The sequence below is a fragment of the Coregonus lavaretus genome (assembly GCF_964263955.1).
Source record: "Coregonus lavaretus genome assembly, chromosome: 9".
Lineage (NCBI taxonomy): Eukaryota > Metazoa > Chordata > Actinopteri > Salmoniformes > Salmonidae > Coregonus > Coregonus lavaretus.
This window is the reverse complement of record NC_139996.1, coordinates 31561600-31580790: the sequence shown is the minus strand read 5'-3', so window position 1 is coordinate 31580790 and position 19191 is coordinate 31561600. Positions and strand designations below refer to the sequence as shown.

The following is a 19191-nucleotide window of genomic DNA, read 5'->3' as shown; positions in this document are numbered from 1 at the left end:
TTTTCATGACATTTCTGAGTTGTAGGCCTAATGACTTCAGTACTATTACATGTAGGCCTAAGAGATGTAGTGACATGCAACGTGCCAGTATATACAGTATATGACCTGTACTGCATCTTGGCCTATGGTCCCACATCTCAAAAGGCTGCAAAGACACATTGACAGGTGTAATGTCTGCATCAAAAACATTTAAAACATTTCGATTGGGCCAATCATAAACAACCCTATCATTGTAGTCACAATTTAGTAACACCAACAGGGACAAACGCAAACTGAATGGAATTACAGCATAATTAGATTTAGTTCACTTTCACCATTCATTCGACAGAAGCATGGTGGGATGCCTTTGAAATCTGAGAAATAGTAAAGTCGTCTGAAATGAGATTTATTTACACAAATAAATCCTGACACTGTGTTGCACAGTATGGTTTAGGCTACACTTTTATATCCTTGCCCTGGGGCTGCATATTTATTGTAGTAGTAATCTGTAGGCTAGTAGTAGTAGCCTAGTAGTAGTAGTAGTAGTAGTAGTAGTAGTAGTAGTAGTAGTAGTAGTAGTAGTAGTAGTAGTAGTAGTACTAGTAGTAGGCCTAGTGGTAGTAGTAGTAATAATAATAATATGTAGTATTATTACAATAAATAATAAAATATAATTTACCTATCGGCCATGTTTCTTGGATAATATGGAATAGCCCATTGTTTAGTAATTTTTATTACAACAATTGTACACAGAATAGGCCTATTGAACTTTAAGATGATATCTTTGAAGGTGCTGCGCATGATCAAAGTAATTAAATAATCATCAGGCTTTTGTTTAATTCTATCTTGGAGACAACAATTCATAATTCACGATTTTGCAACATACTCAGTGTTGGTTAGGCCTACTAATCACGGTAGCAATAGTTGAATACCTCCAATCGTTTTATTGAGGCTCTGGGTCTCGGTGAAGGGGGTCTATTTCTTAAGCAATGTGGTTTCTATTATGGAACACTGCTTTGCTCCGGGGAGCCGTAGCATGCGTCGGATTGCAAGACGCCATATTGACTCAACTAATAGGACATCGAGTTAAAGTGCGCTTTAAGGCTGGTGGATCGCACGCTTGATCTCTCTTTACAGACAACACAAATGTCAACTAATACGCAACCAGAGAGGTAGAGGTGGTACTTAGTTGAGTAAAATCAAGCAACTGATAGCCTATGTATTGTCTGCTGCTTCCGGTGAAAACATAGGGTAGCCTATACATATAGTTACTCAGACATATTTTTAAGGTCCACTGTGGCATTTTATTTACGATCTCAAGTCAGGCATGCCAGTACCTGCAGGGTTGCCTTATTCGTCGAGATGTATGAAAAAATGTATGAAAAATGTATGCACTCACTAACTGTAAGTCGCTCTGGATAAGAACGTCTGCTAAATGACTAAAATGTAAAAATGTAATGTTATAAGTTCACAAAAGGAATGCGATATAACATGCTAAAGCGCCAAAGGCTATGTACAAATATAAAGAAACCTACATACGAACAGTCCTCTAATCTGCAATGGTACACATAGGCCAACTTCACTTCAATTTGTGACGCAAACAATTGGTCATACCCAATAGTCTCTCTCTCTCGCTCCCCCCCCCCCCCCCCCCTCTCTCTCTCTCTCTCACGCACACACGATTTTGACTGATTAGTAATAAGAAAACATGAAAAAACGTATTTTTTTTCAAATTCATAAATTATAATTTAATACCAAGAACAAATTTACAGCAGAATGCTTGTTTACAATAAGCTAACACAAACAAACAAGAATTGTGTTCAACTATAAACTTCCACACACACTCACATATATCACTTGCAATTAATAATCATAATAATCATAATCATTAAAAAAAAAGTATCTATACGTTATCAATACCCTGCAGTCATATATTTTTATATATTTATATAAAAACGTGGGTCAGTTTAAACTGTTCATAATTACAATCATGTATCATTCTCTGGTCCATATGTGGCATGGAAACAGCCAAAGAGCACTGTTCAATCAACTACACCAATATGATCCCTTTTTATCCAACCACAACATGGTGTTTTGTGTGTTGAAGAAAAGCCCCAAAAACAAGGACAATTTTTTTCCACTCACTCTCTCACACACAAACACACACATGCGCGCACACACACACGCACGCACGTACACACACACTCACACACACACACACACACACACACACACACACACACAAGGCATCTGTCACAGACCAAAGGAGCAGAACACTAAGTCAAAATAGCTTTCCAGACCAGCTCACCCTGTTTAGTCTTAGCCTATTGTTGAACATTTTGTTTCTTTTTTAAATACAAGGGCTAGTGTACTGAATGCACAGATTATATCTATACAGTCAAAAACATTTACATTTATATATATCAAAGGTAAAATAGGTTAGCGACCTGTGGCCATGCATTCACAGTCTAAATACATGAAAAAGAAAACATTTTTGTCTTAATATGTATATACATTACAAACATAACTTTCAGTGCTACTAGCTATGTCTGCCACTGAATTGAAGACGTTGTATTACCGAAAAAATAGCAAACACAGTTTTTCTTAATCACATACTTTGTATAAAGGAAAACTCATTGAAATGAATTGACCTATATTTACAACAATACTGCCTCTAATTAATGTTTTTCAAGTGAAATACACAAGCATAAGACTGAAGTTTCAAATCTAATAGTGTTCCCAATGTTCTATACTGAAACAACGTTTTGATAAGAAATTACTTCGCGCTTTTCAGGCACTTAATGCTTGAAGTGTATAGAGGGTGACATTTCAGGGATGTCATAATAATACTGCTATTAAACACTATTTCAGCTGTACTTAAAGGTATATGACCCTTGACCTTTCCAATTTCAAAATAATATATCATATGGCTAGATGTTTTCATTGATGTTTAGGCCTACATTTCAAGACACAATGTTATATGCATTACCTGCCTAAATGAACATAATAATACATCTGCATCTACGTTTACAAGCCACAATCACCCTTCAATAGCTAGGCTTTATACATGTTTTGAACTGTCTTTAAATTGATGCAAAACATTTCGAACTGGGTGCATGTGGGGATGCTCAAAGTTGAAATGGGTTCATAAAGCATAGCCTACATACTGGTAACCGATCTCACACACTGTTCAGCAATAGCTGTTTTGCCTTGAATCTTCTATGAAACGGTAAGAGCTGATGTGGTTCGACTGGCTCAACTAAGCAGTGACAAAACAGGGCAACCCTGGAACATAACGTCTATACTCAATTGGAAAGATAAATGATTTAGCTGGGTCAGAAAGTTGAACCTGAACTCCGAAAAAACACCCTTGTCCAGTTTATTGTGTGTCATTTTAAGAGTAAGTGCGTTTGCAGCATTAAGCATGTAGTTATAAGCATTTTCCTATATTGCTGTGGATTTAGTTTTAATTCTTGAAGAACATTTTACATTACTTAACTGTTTCAAAAGAAGTCATGGTTTTAGAAAATAACACCACTTGTACTACAGAATCACATAGGCCGGTTTGGAACCAGAAAGGAGGAACAAAAGAAAGTACAAAAAACAGCTAGATACATGGACACAGGACAAGTAATTTGGAAAAAGAAAACGTACTTTTTATTTTCTCCTAAATTTTCCCAAATGTTCATTTTAAATGCACTTTATAGTTTCCATTTTCCTTTTGAGGATTACCAAAATCCTTTTCCTTATTTTTTTTCGTTTTCTTTTTTCTTAAAAATGGATAAGAAGCAAGTTGTTCCGAATGACACTGGGAGCTTTTATCTGCATTTTGAAAGTTCGCTGAATGTCTCAATTTTAAAATTCACAGTCATTTACAACAATGTCTTTCTTTGTGAAAGCAAGCTCTTGTAACAGCCGTTTTCCTTCAACAAAAGAAGCGCTAACCATTGTAGTCTTACCCCTTTGTTCATTCCTTCTGTTTACTGAATTGACATGTAGGGCCAGTTAAAACTGCTCCCCGAAAGCAACATATCCCTGATGAGGGTTTCAATTGGGGTTTTACCTACCAATCGGACGAAAAACAATTGCTCTATGACGGATGAAGAGACTGTGCGCAGCGAAGGCAAACGAAGTAACAACTTCCCAAATCGTGTAGGCTGGTTGGGATACTGGCTCCGAACATATTCCTCCAGGGCGCACTGTGACTTCTCTTGCAAACTTTCCACATGGGCCACATCTGAGAGGCCACAAGCATCTGAAAAATAAGCAAATTAACTCAAAATTCAACACACATTTATGACAGAACACTAATAGAAATGCATAAGATCCCTCTCGTTGGCAATACGGTATATTACGTGACAGGTGCGCTTAAAAATATTTTGTAATTTAGGCTGTTTGTAAATTTAAAGAAAACATCCCCCTTTTCCGGTGTTAAATTTGGTCGCTGAGGTGTGCTTGTAGCCTATAACATAACATAACCTATTTCATGTTGATTAAACAATAAAAACCAATCAAACTGCATGTGATTACGTAGCCTATAATCAAACATTTAGTTTTTGATATCACTCTGTCAAATCAAACATAAGCAAGTCATGGCCACTAATATCACCATCATTATCATATTCAGTAGGCCTACATTGTTTTATTGTTAAAGAAGATACCCATCTGTTTGCGAACATAGGCTATATTTTGTTTAATTTACATTGAATGAACCACGTTTTCTTGAGAAACGGTCTTATAATCGTAGCCGTTTATGTCCATTTATCAATAGCCTATATCATGTGGTTATTAATGTCACTGTAGCGCGGTGAATAAGAACAGGCAAAGTCATTATTTATTGCCTTATTTTTGGAAACTGTAGGCTATTGTTTAAAAGGAACTGGACAGGCACCCAACTTTAATTACAAATGCTTACATTTAAATAGGAGTTTGGGTTAACACACACACACACACCAACGCACGAACGCAGGCAGAGAGGGAAAGAGAGTTGTGACATGGTGACCTCTGTACTGCGTTTTGATTGGGCTTGAAGAAGGGCTAGAAACCGAAGCTACCCCTAACAGCGATTGTAATAACCAAGTCACCGTAATAACCAAGAAAAATGGCGGTCAATGATATGTAGCAGTGCAAACTCTACATATTCATTGAATACATAATTCCCGCAATAAAATGAACATATATTGTTTAAACCGCCCAGGTATTTTTGTAGAATAGGCCAATAGCCTAGTTTGCAAAATGTTGGCTATATAAAATAATTCAATGGTGTATGCCTATTGTAAAAACAATTTATCAATTAGATTATTTATTGCTGAATTCTGCATGGTCCTCTGTAGCTCAATTGGTAGAGCATGGCGCTTGTAACGCCAGGGTAGTGGGTTCGATCCCCGGGACCACCCATACATAAAAATGTATGCACACATGACTGTAAGTCGCTTTGGATAAAAGCGTCTGCTAAATGGCATATTATTATTATATTATAGGTCTGTACTTTCAGAGACCTATGTAATGTAATCATATAGCAGGGAAGTCTAGGTCATGACCCAGTTCTGGAACAAGTCCATAAAATGCATTCGATCCCCAGATCTCCCAAACAGAACAGAGGGGAATTGAAAAGTATTTTCCCACAGTAACTGAAATATCTGTCGTGTGGTCAGGCTAAATGTGGTAGAAAGGCAAATAGTTGTTATTTTATTATCAAATCGTCAATAAGATAAGCTATTCCATACAATTTCTGGCCCTCCCTGGCGGGAATAGGCTACGTTGTATGCAGTGGTTTAACAAATGGAGCATTAGGCCCGTCTTTCCTTTTCTATACCCCTCCCCCTTAGAGCGTGACATCATTAATATCTGTCAATGCATTATAAATACAAACAAGTGATTCCACATAGGCTATACAATATATCTTAAAGGTAAGCAAATTATTCTCAAAGTGTAATTTCAATAAAATATCGACAGTTTGTTTGTGATGGCATTTCTTCACTGAAATACTAGTTTAGTGACTTTTATGATGTGGGTCAAAGTTATCTTTTAGAGCAGCCTATTTTGGGGACAGCGTATACACAGGATGTACATTTAATCAAGTGTGTAGCTATGCCTGACCAATCAGTAAAGGTAAATGATGGGCCATTTTATGACTAATGCCCAACAGTGCATTGATATAGGCTTACAGGCAGTTAGTTGATAGCTTATATGCTTTTTTTCTCTATGGGATTTTAGGACAGGCCAGGCGTTTGAAAACTTTGCACTGTTTATATATTTAATTGCATGCCTAGCCTAGCATTGTTTTCAAACGGGGAAAGTTCAAGCACACGTGACCTAAACACATTCTCACACTGCATAACTGGAAATGTAATATTCTGTTACAATTTTGAGTTTACCTGATGTGAAGAGCACAATTGCCTTTAAGCAGCTGTATTCAGCAGAGTCAACGTGCAAAGCTTTCAGCTTTTCCACTTGTTCTTGGAAGATCCTAATGTGGTCCATAAATGCGACCACTCTGTCTGCAGACATGGGGGAGGCATGTAGGCCAGCCGCCGCCAGAAGAGGAGCCACATGGAGAGGCATGGAGCACTGTGCGGCATTGAGCACAAATAACTCACTCCAGGTCAACCGCAGAAGCGCCACCTGGTCAGTAATCTGAAGGTCTGGAAAGAAGGGGATATTCCTGGCCCACTCCACGGCGCTGAACAGCATCCTGGCCGCCAGTTCACATATGTTTTCGATGCCCATGATGTTGTTGGGTTGCATGCATTGACTGCCATACCGGGACGTTGGGTAGGGCTCCGCTCTCAGCAGTAGAGAGATATATCCGGATAAGTAGGAATGGCAATGCAGTGGGTCCCCATTTGTCAAGGCGAACTGACCATGGTGTGGCTGTGTGGGTGGCATCCGTCCCCGTTGCACCGCTGCAGTAAAAAGAGAAACTGCAGATATTGATGCCTGAATTCTACACATCAAGAGACATGTAACCCTCCTGACCAGGAGGCTTGCCAAATATTGTTACACTATAGCAGTTCGTGGAATACACATGCTGAATACGAGTTTAGACATTGCTTTTGCTATCCAATTGCTATGATGAAATCTATAGATCCAACATTATAAACAAAAACAATAAGCCTACATAGGTTACAACAATTATAGCCTAATAAAATGTAGGCTATGCAAACAATGACTGTTAATTACTGTAGAGATCGATACAAGCATATTGCCCGGAAAAGTCATGATTATCTATGAAACATTTTAGAAGTACAAATCTGGGTTTAACGTTCTAATTTTGTTGTTGGACTACAACAACAACATGAGCTAACTGAATAGAAGCACAAAGGCAAGGCGGTTCTTGCATATTGTAACCCTTAACCTACTTAGCAATCTATTCGGCTAATTTTATATTGACTACTATTTTCGACTGATCATTGAATAGAACAATTCTAAAGATACACATATGGCCTTTTCTATGTACAGCTCCGTTTTTTGGTCGAGATTAACACGACACGTAATGTGTGGGATCTAAACACGCTGTCTCTTCACTCCACACTCGCCATAATAGCGCCGTAGCCTATATGTGCTTGTATTCAAATACAGATGCATATCCATTTTGTCTCTTCCAAGAGGACGGTTCAGCTCTAATAATCTACATCCAAACTCGTATGACTATTGTTTCTGAAGGCCACATTATTAATAGGGAGCTTAAGAAATATAACTCTTTATCGAACGCGAAAAGGGAGGTTTGTTACGCTAGGTCTACAGCACTAAATGCAGGCGGCTCCATTGCGTGCTTCGGCCGCGCAGCCTTGGGAAGAAGAGTCCGGGAGAGAATATGGGGGACGGCCACACATACAATTATTAATTAAGATAATTAATTCAGCGCACGACATACAGGACAAATATATCAATAAGAAAATAAAAATTCCAATACCTTCCCGTCTCATGCCAACTTTCAGGCATTTTTTGAGGCGGCAGTACTGACACTGATTGCGATGGTGCTGGTCAATGGGACAATTCCTGTTGGCACGGCATGTGTAACTGAGGTTCCTTCGTACGCTCCGTTTGAAGAAGCTTTTGCACCCCTCGCAAGTAAATTGGCCATAGTGTTTACCACTAGATTTATCCCCGCAAACCACGCATTCTATGTGCTGTGGCTGCTGTTTCTCCGACTGCGTCGTCTGGTTTGTCGGCGTAGACTGTACAGTGTTGTTCGGGGGTCCTTGGACTGGTGTCTGAGGGGTCGGAGGGGCGACCTGAGAGCCTGACAGATTCAACTGAGGGGTCGGAAGGGATAGTCCTCCTTGAGATTGCGAAGAAAGGGTACCTTGGGTCTCAGCCACATCGTCCTGGGAGTCTCTCCACACTACCATTGCCATATCTATCAGTCAACGTAAGGAAACTTTTTGTCTGCCGTTTTTGGTTTCGCGGTGCTTGTTCTCTCAAAAGAATGCAGCACGCTGTAATCAAAATGAATAGTCAAATAAATAAATAAATGCCAAAAGCCTACTGTTGTCGATTGTCCGTTGAATCTGGCTAAAATGTCAAATTGTATTGCTGTTATAGACGACGCTAAGCACACGTTTTAAAACTGATGTGATGGCGAGCTGAATCGCAGCATTGCGCTTAGAGGCCAAGTCCAGGGGCGCTTGCAGTCAGCCATTCAGGAGACTCGTAAGGGAGAAAAAAAAAGAGCAAATGATTGCGATAATGAAATGAGGTAGCCTATTCAAGAAACGGAGCAGTAAGTTGAACGTATAGACGACGTGACAGCAGCATAAAACACACAATTGATGTAGGCTACACACTAGCAGCAGAGCGCTATCAAGTTCCAGCTCAAGTCATGAAGAAAATCATCAACTGGTAAAAAAAATATTGCTGCTTCTCCCTTTTCTTGTGAGGTGGTGCGAGCAGCAGCGCGCAGCTGAAGCCAATGCTATGAAGTCAACTCTCCGACAAGCAAGTGATAATAAAACAAAAAGATCACAACTTATAGAACCTCCTTCATGCACGGAAAAATAATATGAAAAAGAACAGAGAATCAAAGTGATCAAATATGTTAAAAAGGGTGAGGTTAGGAAGTGATTGCGAATTGTAGGAGCTGGGCTAGCAGAATGTTTTCTCTCTGATCAGCTCACTGAGCTCTCTATATAGTGAACTTTGACACGACTGCTGCAACTTAGTACACGTTACCATGGAGATGAGCTGCCATATAAGGAAAGTGACTGTGTTTGACTGGTCAGAGCTCACGGACCTCCCCCTGAACCCCATTGGCTAGTCGGCACTTGTGCTACTTGGTGCCTTGCCAAAGCAAGGATAGGTGTCGAGAAGATGCTTGGTCCTAAAAGGAGACGATTTAGAGGAGAGGACCATGCTTCCAATTCACAGATTTTCATGAAATACACATATAAAGTTCTAAATGTTCAATGATTACGTTCTCTGACCACATACTGTTTCTTGCTATGTATTTGTAAGTTACTGAGTAGCCTAAGTGAGTGGGTTGCCTGAAATGTAATAGTCTGAGAGATGTGAGGATGGCATTTTTGCGTCTGATATATGTCTGATATTGCGTCTGATATAGCCTATGTCTGATATATATCAGACGCCAAAATACCATCCTCACCTCTCTCAAATACCATCCTCACCTCTCTCAGCTGTAGCCTATATATTGTGTCTGATAAATGCTTTCATGAGATGCAGTAGCATATAGTGCTCCTGCATTTAACTCAAACTTCCAACTCTAGCCTACCATTACATTAGATATAGCAGAATGCAGTAGAAGTAGCCTATCAGAAGTTGAAATTAACCATTATTATAGGTTATGGCTTTGTACAAAACAAATTATAAACAATTACAGCATACATTTGAATGCAGGATATGCATCTGTAAGTGAAAATGATTGTTAAACCTTGTTTGTTGAAAATTGTAAGTCCTCTCGTTGCAACACATTTGTCTATATGTTACATAGGCTTTCTAAATCGTATGTCCGGAGACTCATCTATCGTGAGCTGTATGAAAGGTGCTATACAAATAAAGTTATGACTATTATTATTATTTGATTAGGCTGATTAGGGCATATTATCAGACAACTTAGCCTATGTTCATTCACATTGTTGGGATGGTCAATTTTCGTACAATATAATATAGGCTACACCATCTTATTTCCGAACAGGCTACATCACGGTTTCTTTCTATCAACTCACGCAAATGCCTATTAGTAGACTATTTCTGACTAACATTATAGTTTTTGATACTTCTGGTTATGATGATTATGAATACGTGTAGGCTACACATTTGCAAGTATATGATAAAATAACTTTTACATAGAGTTACAGTAAAGGAAACCCAAGCATGAGGGCTTTTAATCACTAGTCTATAAAATACTTTAGGTAGCCTTAGTGTCTAAGATGCAGAGACCACAACACAATGCTTTGCCAATGACATAGGCTATCCTATATGAGAGTTGGGAACTCTCTCAATTTAGAAAAGCCAGAGCTATGATGAGCTATTGTTTTATTTATTGGTTCATGATTCTAGGCTATAACAACATTAATGGACTGTATTGAAAGTTGATAAACTATATCATGGTAGCATAGGTCTTCATTAAAATGTTCTGACACAAAAATAAAAACACAAGGCACTTTAATTATATGTATATCCTAATCTACAATTTGTACATATGTCACAAAGGCCTGAGTGAATGGTGTTTCATTTGAAGACAAAGCATATCTATGAAGTATATAGCCTAAAGTGGCTCCTATGTGCTCCTAGAAGTTTCTAGTCTGAGCATTTATAGCTGGTACTTTCAAAATGTCAAAGTTTGGTCCTGTGAAAAATGTACACAGCTAAATCAGAGCATATGCTGTCAATGGGGGAAAATACAGCAGACAGGATCTATTACAGTATCTGAGTGCCCCCTAGCGTATGGATCGTTTCTGCCTCAAATCACGATTCAATTCGGAGGAGCCTTCCGACATGGAAACTGCCTCCGTCTCTCGTCTCTCACAGTGACCAAAGTAACGTGCGCCCATTTCAAACTGATTAATGTTTTAGAAAATGTCTTCGAATTGACTTGGACGTCATCGAGGTATGCCTGTTTCGCCTCTTCATAGACATAGCCTGAGCTCCGTAGGCACAGGGATGTTTTGTATTTTGCTTTTAATCATTGATTGATATAGGCTAATAATTGGTCTTGAGCGTAACACTTTCATTCTAAAGCAAACTGTATGGCCTAAATAATATCACCGTCTGCAGTTTATTGTATTATTTTATTGTGGATTATACTTGACCACTCCATTGGTGAGTATGAACATTTTGGCATGTTTGTTTCATTAATGAAATGTTTGAATGTGAAAACATGCTTGGCAATAGGTAATTGTCTCGGTAGTAAATTAAACGACTATCAAAATGGATACATCAAAAAGCTGTTTAGTCATAAAACACAACATTTTTAACATAAAAAATCACAAAAACATAATGAACCTTACCAATGCGCAGGCATAAAGATACAAGGACGCATAACAGGCTAATTATTGTCTAATTAAATATTAATTGCAATACATATTGAGCAGAAACACATTATGTATACACCTAAACCCACCTATATGTGTTTCATAAAATAGATTGTGAGATTATTGTAGACAATAATGTAAAGGCTATTCTCACAAACGTACCAAATGCATAGGTCGATTCGTCCGCAGCGTGATGCATCTTCTCTCTTATCAGAATATACTAGTCTTCTCTTTCTTTTCGATATAATGTCGAGAATAGACAGGAAAGGTGTCCTTTCCACCAGACGGAATGAAACACAAAAATACTTGAGTTTATTTGAAGAAGAATAAGCAAAAAACTTAAGACTAAAAAACGATTAATCACAGTCACTCAATTGTTAAATTTATGTGCTGAACTTAAACCTTGTAATGTACATTGGCTTGTCTTCATGACATAAGTAGCGGTTGTTATGGCTGTCTTTAAAAACGACAAAAGTAAAACAGCAAGAAAATGCTCCTGCGCGACTTTTTCTGTCCTACAGTAGGCTAGGCTATGGGTAAAAACGCGCCTGTATGCCGCTGCTTTTTGTGGGCTGGATGGGAGGGGTGAAGTCAGACTACATATAGTCAGACACCTGTCTGTTTGTATTGAAACTAGGGATGATTTGATACATTATCGCTTCATTTATGTTAGAATCATTCATGTAAATCAATTTGACACCAATATACTATGAATCGAACGAGCTGACATAAGTGGATAACCACAACTTGTAAAATGTTATATAGCAAAACGGCAATGAAATCATTAAACACATATGTTGAAAGCTAACTTAATTAATTAATTGAAACATGAATTAATATCAGTTTTAGATGGCAGATGCAGTAACAACAAAAACTATTATTATTATGTTTATTATTAGGCTATCATTATTATTACAGCAATGATACTGGTAATAATTGCAATTATTGGTAGACCAATTATTGCAGTTTTAATATTATGACTATTATTATTTTTGTTGTGGTTGACAAAACACTAACTGTTGTTAGTGAACAGGGGAAGGAGAGGATTGCTTTCAGATAGGCACATTTCAATTGACAGATATAGCTTCTCTGATAGTAGGTTCTCATCCTCATATGTCTACAAACATACTTCCACTAACACACAGAGAGAAAGACAGGGAGGGGAGTGGGAGAAAAGGTGGGAAGAGTGAGATGAGACATGACCTCTACTGAGAGAGAGAGAGAGAGAGAGAGAGAGAGAGAGAGAGAGAGAGAGAGGGATGGTTGTAGATACGCAGTTTTTGATCCTAAAACTGTGAAGTTTACATTTTCATATGGCCTTATGTGCCCTCCACAGATTCATATTCAAACCGTTACTTTTGTAGATGAGCCACGATAGGCCTATAGGCTCATGTCTGGACAACGAAAGCTGTAAAGAAATACAACTATTGGGCCAACATTCTATGGGATATTTTGGCAGTTGAAAATTAGGCTAATAAAATATTTGTCCTATACTTTTTCACATTCTCTGGATAAACGCAGGACCTATGTCTATGAAGAATCAATGATAGAGTTACAAAAGGCATTTCCTCTGTGCTGGTGCACTTCTTGGGTAAAATGCTCTCCTCAAGACAGAATCTCAAAGCATAGGGGCACAGGAAGCCTCTATACACAATAGAGCACCTACATCGATTAGGAGGAGACTAGGATGTCGCTAACTCGCCACACTAAATAGTTACTGATCACACACAAATTGCAGGATCTTTAACGATTTTTCATGCTCATTGCACGGAAAAGCAGTAAATCACTTTATTATTGTTTGTAAAGCAAAGTGCGCACAGATGAGCGCAGTTCGATAGACAGTGAATGGCCGAGTCAGTGGTTGAGATTCATGGTCATGCTTTGAAAAAGCTTCCACTCGTGTAACAGGTTAAACTAACAAATGAAACAACAGTACACCTTTTGTTCACTAAAATCATGTGTAGTCAACAAATGAATTGACAGAAATTTTGAAAAATGTGTAGCCTATAGACCTACTTGTTGACGGAGCTGCACTCAAACACGAGAATATATGTATTGCCTCCTGAATTAACTATATTTGATAGAAAAGGGGAATATATTCTGAATAATAATGTAGGTTTTAAGGAGTCGGTAATACTGGAATAGTGGGATCAGGCAGGGGCAGGTGAGCCTCCTTGCATTGGGGAGAGGCGGCAAGACAAGGATGAAAGTTCACTTTAATCTTATCTCTGCCTTCAGCAAGTCCTTCAAGCGGGAGACAGAGGGATACTGACCTAAAGGTCTCTGAGATCCCGGCCTGATTAACCCCTCCAGACCCGACTGGGTGCAAAGGTTAACCAGGCTAATCAAGTTGAAGAGGCTGATTGAATTAGATGAGGAGGAGTCAAGGAGGAAACAACTGTCCTTCCCAAAAAAAGTCAGAGGCCAACCACTGGCAACACTTTAGTCTGTGTGAATCTCACTCTTTAACCTATAGGCCTATCAGCAATCCATAAAGTTGAATAAACAAATGTCCAGTTGAATCTACACAACAATTCTGCTAGAGGTGAAGAATTTGAGTGGAAGTAATTCATTAAAGTATATGCATAGTCATAGCTGTGTATTAAGGAAACAAGTCATATTTTTTGAAGATAGTGGAGTTGCTTATGTTCTTTTAACCTAATTTCTGAGCATACTAGCTCCTAGTGTAATGAACTGTGGTCTAATGTAATTTGTCCTGGGATATAACTTGTATTTTTCCCTCAGCCCTCATTTGCCTCCTACAGAATTGACATTGATTCAATGGCTCTCTTCAATGAAACAGTTTGACAGGTGGACAGACAGCACTCACAAATGAGCTCTAGTAATCTGTGACAGGGTAGGAGCTCTAGTGGCCCTGCCCTTTATTGGTCTTCCTTCTTGAGTGACATGTCAACTGTCCTTAAAAACAAACATGTATATTTCTCAACTTTCTCTTAAAAAACATAGTCATGCGGTCTCACATATGATTCTAATAATAATGTTTATAATGGACCATTCAAGTGAGATGTTATGGTCATATTCATGTTTCTCAGACTCATCTTCAGAATATTAACTTTGTAGATACATTCGTACATGAAAACATTAAACATGAAGTCCTGAAGCTTTTGCCATACGTAGAGTGCAGCATGAGAGCACATTTTTCTGTGAGGAACGGCTCTGCCTCCGTCTCCATAATTCCCAAAGCAACAGAGTTGTCTTAATGCTGAAGGTAATGTTATTGAAAAATTACACCATATTTGTTTTTAATTTGGTTGTAACTGTATTATAGGCTTTTGAATAGTTACAAAGACTAGAGGAAATACTTTCAGGGATTCTTAGTGTGACTTTTACATACATACTGTAAAACTTGATGCTACTGTAGTACTTTAAGGTAAAGTTTGTCAATAGTATCAAACTATTATATATAATCTATACAAATTAGGTTGCAGTGTCTCATAATGCTATGTGACTTCATTATTCATTGCAATGTTACACTTATTTATTATGCATATTTGAGATACAAAATCTACTTGCAGTGTTATTATATAAGTCAGGGTTTTTACCATTTGTAAATGTTTTTCTACATTAAGCATGAAGGGATTACAAATTATAATTTGGATTACATTGATTATGAATATGTGTACTTTGTTGAGGCACTTTGTGTGTATAGCAATGTTGTATCTACACAAACATCTTAAACATGACTGATCTCATGAATTCAGCATTAAAGCAGTGTTTACTACATTTAATAATTAGTTTGTTTTTGAATATCCATTGTTTAATAGTCAGCAGATTATTTGTCCATCTTTAATAAAACAAATCAGATTAAAGTAGAATCTTCTGTTGCTTTTAGGTGAAAGAGGAGATTGTGGGTAAAACACATGCCAAAATGGCAAAGAACTGGGCAAAATGAAAGGTAAATAACATAGGAGGCTACATGGGCCCCTGAAAGACAGCATTCGTCGACGTTGTAAGAAATCAGAACACGTAGTGGCTTAACATTACATTTGAGGCATGGTTAAATCTCCTTTGGGGTAAGGGAGTGTAATTGAAAATAAAAAATAAAGTTGTAGCATATAATATAATGAATGGGGAAAATGTCAACCACTTAGTGTGTTAACCACGAGCAGCACACACACACACACACACACACAGGTATGTGATGTTTTGCATAACACATTCTTAATCAATGAACAAGTACTGTATATCACTAATTATTGACTCTGAAGTAATAAATTACAGGTTTTAAAGGCCTGCTCAATAAGCTGTGTGTGTAGAGTACAGTATATGTGTATGATTGTGTGTGTGTGTGGGGGGTGTTTATGGAGTTCATTCAGCAGTGTAGATTACTCTCTTTGCCCTCTGTGTCTGTTTGCCCTGAGGGCCAATCTAAGAAGGCAGCAGATTCAAGATAGCTCACAGAGTTCGATTTGCCAATGATGGATTACAGTGTCAATTTAAACAGCAAAGGATTCATTTGTTTCAATGATCTCTCTTTAGGCGGACTGCCAGGGTGCTTTCTCTCCCATCCACTACATTTCCTATAAATATTGGGTTTAGTTGCAATCATGATGATTATGATGTATATAGCCAGGAAAAGAGTTAACCTGTTCCAGTGTTGTTATGGGCTTTGGAAGCCAACAACCAGCTATGCTCTTTGTCCATGCCACGACCATGCTGCTATTACTGTGTAATAATAATATCTGAATGTTTCTTCACATTTTTTTGCTTCCAGCACTGCTGCACCATACAGTGGTGACCTCCAGTTGACAGATCTGCTCCTGGCTTTCCTGAGTATCAGACTGCTGAGACATGGTAGGGATGTGGCCACCTATTGAAATGTGATGGTGAAGATTAAAATCATTTGTCAGTGTTGGGAAAGGGTGCTTTGGTGTACGTTCACTTTATGCCAAAAGAGATGAATTGAAGTAATTTTTTTATTTGAAGGCCCAATGTGGCCATTGACTAAACTATTGACTAAACTAAAATCAATTCTGAAAATCAGGTTCATTGATGAACCTCACAGAATAATTCTACATGACCTGGTGTAAATAACATACATTTGATGACCTTTTGCAAAACTATATCACAGATAATGGATTATGATGTAAAAATGTGTAAAAGCATTATAAATTACTTTATTGCAGATATTATGTTTCCATGTTTAAACAGAATGTATAGATTTACACCAATACTAATGAATAATGCTATCTTTAAATTGTAGATCACAAATTTAAGACATTAATAAAAACTACAAAGTAACTTGATTCTCATTCTCATGACTGTCGTGAAGGCTAGATGAAATTAGCTACATTAGCAAACAATGAGAAATTGCTTCTTTTGTCATGACTTGCATGCTTTATGTTTATATTTAACGTGAAACAATAGTGTACAATCCTTTAAAAAATGGTTTGTGCAAAGCTTAAAATTGATATTTATTACACAGCTGAAACAGACATTTTTATAACATACAATTGCAAGTTTCCATTTGGAAGCAAATGTGGAGCACATACAAAAAATACAATATTTTCCAAGCATTAACCCTCTCTCGCTGCGTTCAACGTCTGAGTCTGGACTTAATCATGGGCCATTGGACTAAACTCAAGTTATTAGGACATATAAATATTTTCGGAAGTAATCAAAGAGTAAGGGCAGGAGAGAGATTGATTTGGCTTATGGATTGTACTCTAATTGGAAGCAGGTTGTTTTCTAATGAGGACCGCTTGGAGACATGGACTGAGATTTGGTTCGTCCTGTCCCTGGACAGTCTTCTAACAGGTTTTAATTGTATATACCTGTCTGCCTTTTACCTTTTTCCTACCAAGGCTACACTCGTGAGTTATACCTAGTTTGGTAGATTTGACCTTTCATAATTTAAACTGTACACAACTTTCCAGAATCCAAAAACAATACATTATTGTATCAATGGGCAATTGAGGTAACTGGTCTTGCATGTAAATAGACCTAACATTTCAGTCATGACACTGTAAAATGCTCCCCTTCACCTTTTGCTACTTTCCTTCCAGAAGAAGACCTGCTGACTCAGGATCCACCTCATCACAGAGGTTCCCCTTTGGCCTTCAGCTCATCAATTCAATTAATATGTTAATTTCAATAAAGCCCAAATTGAAAATTATCCTTTAAAAGTAAGGCACTTTCCATTGAAAGAAGGGAAACCCCACATTTGTGTGGTTGAGCCATGAATCATCATACTGCATGTGTGGCGATTGCATTTAGAGAGTGATCAGAGACAGTACCAAAGACAGGAAACATCACACACTCGACACTAGATTTAATGTGTGCTGAGTTGTGGTATTTACAACACTGCCATAAAGGCTCAGCTATGTTCAGGAAGCATGTGAAGTGTCTGCAATGAAAAAACATTGTCAAACAAGATTTGGGAACAATTACATAGACAGGTAGTGTACTGTTTATATGATCCCTCCAAAACAGAGCAGCTGCAGTAACCAGACCAGCAACAGGGCCATGCCCCATGTGACTACGTCTTTCATCTGTTTGAGAGGCCAGTAGTTTGTTTATCTTAGATCAGTTCTCACAATTTCTCATGCCTACACTGTACAACATTTCAACAATTGTACTTACATTGAGGCCAAATGTTTTGAACTTCAGATGAACAATTTGTCATTGCTTGTTGTTGGCTAGGGTAATCATTAGCTACCATGCTAGCAGCTTTGGCTATTACGTTTCATTGCTATTTTAGAAGTAACTACTGTAAGTTTCTCATTGCTAGCAATTTGAGCTAACATTAAGGGTAGTTTGAGACATCCAACTTTTTTGTTTGTGATGTGATATACTAAATAAATTGGACATGAATGAGTAGAATTTTGTATCCGGGACAAATAATGATTGTGACGGTATCAGCTATGCATGCCACAGAACTTTCCGCAACACAGTTGTTGGCAAAAATTATGGTTTAACACGTCATAAATATCACCTATAACAGTTGAAGTAGCAGAAATGTGGACAAAACTAGGATGAAGCTGGATATCTAAATAATTTACTGTACCAGGCATTGGAAAGGTAATAAATTGCATGTAACTAAAGATATGTAAATGTAAAGCTACAAAATAACAATCTTTTAAACTGTGTAGCCACCCTTGAAACTCCCACACATCTTGTTCTAAATGGTAGCTCTATCAATATAATCATCTGAATGAATCTGTTACACCATGACCCATCAGGCTTGGAATTATCCATTGAGGCTCTTCAGGCTAAACCAAAGTAGTGAATGACCAGGAAGACACCTTATTGTCTATACAACTCATCATATCAGTTTATGTACTGGCTAATCCTTCAGGTCATATGCTATTCTTGTTGTAACATTTGTTAATGTTAGCACCGCTGAACATATGAGTAGCAGCAGATTGCATAGCTTTTGTCCAAGCCATTTCCTTATTTTGCAAGAAATAATCCTTTATGCAAGTTATGTCTGAGGAGGCTTAAAAATATATATTTTCACAAGATCAGTAGACTGTTCAAGAGTGTTAACTAATACCACAACTAGACTTTCCTTTATGGATGAAACATTAGCAGAGCTCACTGCTGAGAAGGGTGTGGCTGTGGCTATATCCCTGGGAGAAGGGCATAGCTCCTGACAGAAAGGTAATGCTGTTGATACCCTCGTGTCTAGGTCTCAGCACTACCAGACCATGGACCTCTTGCTCCCCATTCATCCCTCTGTCAATTTGCAGATCATGCA

General features: G+C 38.0%; 1 protein-coding gene and 1 long non-coding RNA gene across 3 annotated transcripts; one reads left to right on the top strand and one right to left on the bottom strand.

The window, feature by feature from the left end:
• Positions 1–3752: 3752 nt before the first annotated feature.
• On the bottom strand, positions 3753–9115 carry LOC311135062 (COUP transcription factor 2-like). Of its 2 annotated transcripts, none has more exons than XM_084168928.1 (3): positions 7895–9115; positions 6357–6902; positions 3753–4234 (listed from the first exon to the last, which is right to left on the bottom strand). In XM_084168928.1, exons 1-3 carry the CDS (start codon positions 8337–8339, stop codon positions 3960–3962), a joined length of 1266 nt encoding a protein of 421 aa, XP_084025054.1. In that variant the 5' UTR covers positions 8340–9115; the 3' UTR covers positions 3753–3959. The 2 variants fall into 2 exon arrangements, with proteins under 2 accessions (XP_084025054.1, XP_084025055.1); XM_084168929.1 differs by having other exon boundaries at positions 6357–6884.
• Positions 9116–10958: 1843 nt separating this feature from the next.
• LOC311135061 lies at positions 10959–18269 on the top strand. Its single transcript, XR_014613734.1, has 3 exons — positions 10959–11047; positions 16207–16286; positions 17498–18269. It is a non-coding gene; the product is annotated as an uncharacterized lncRNA (long non-coding RNA).
• Positions 18270–19191: the final 922 nt, after the last annotated feature.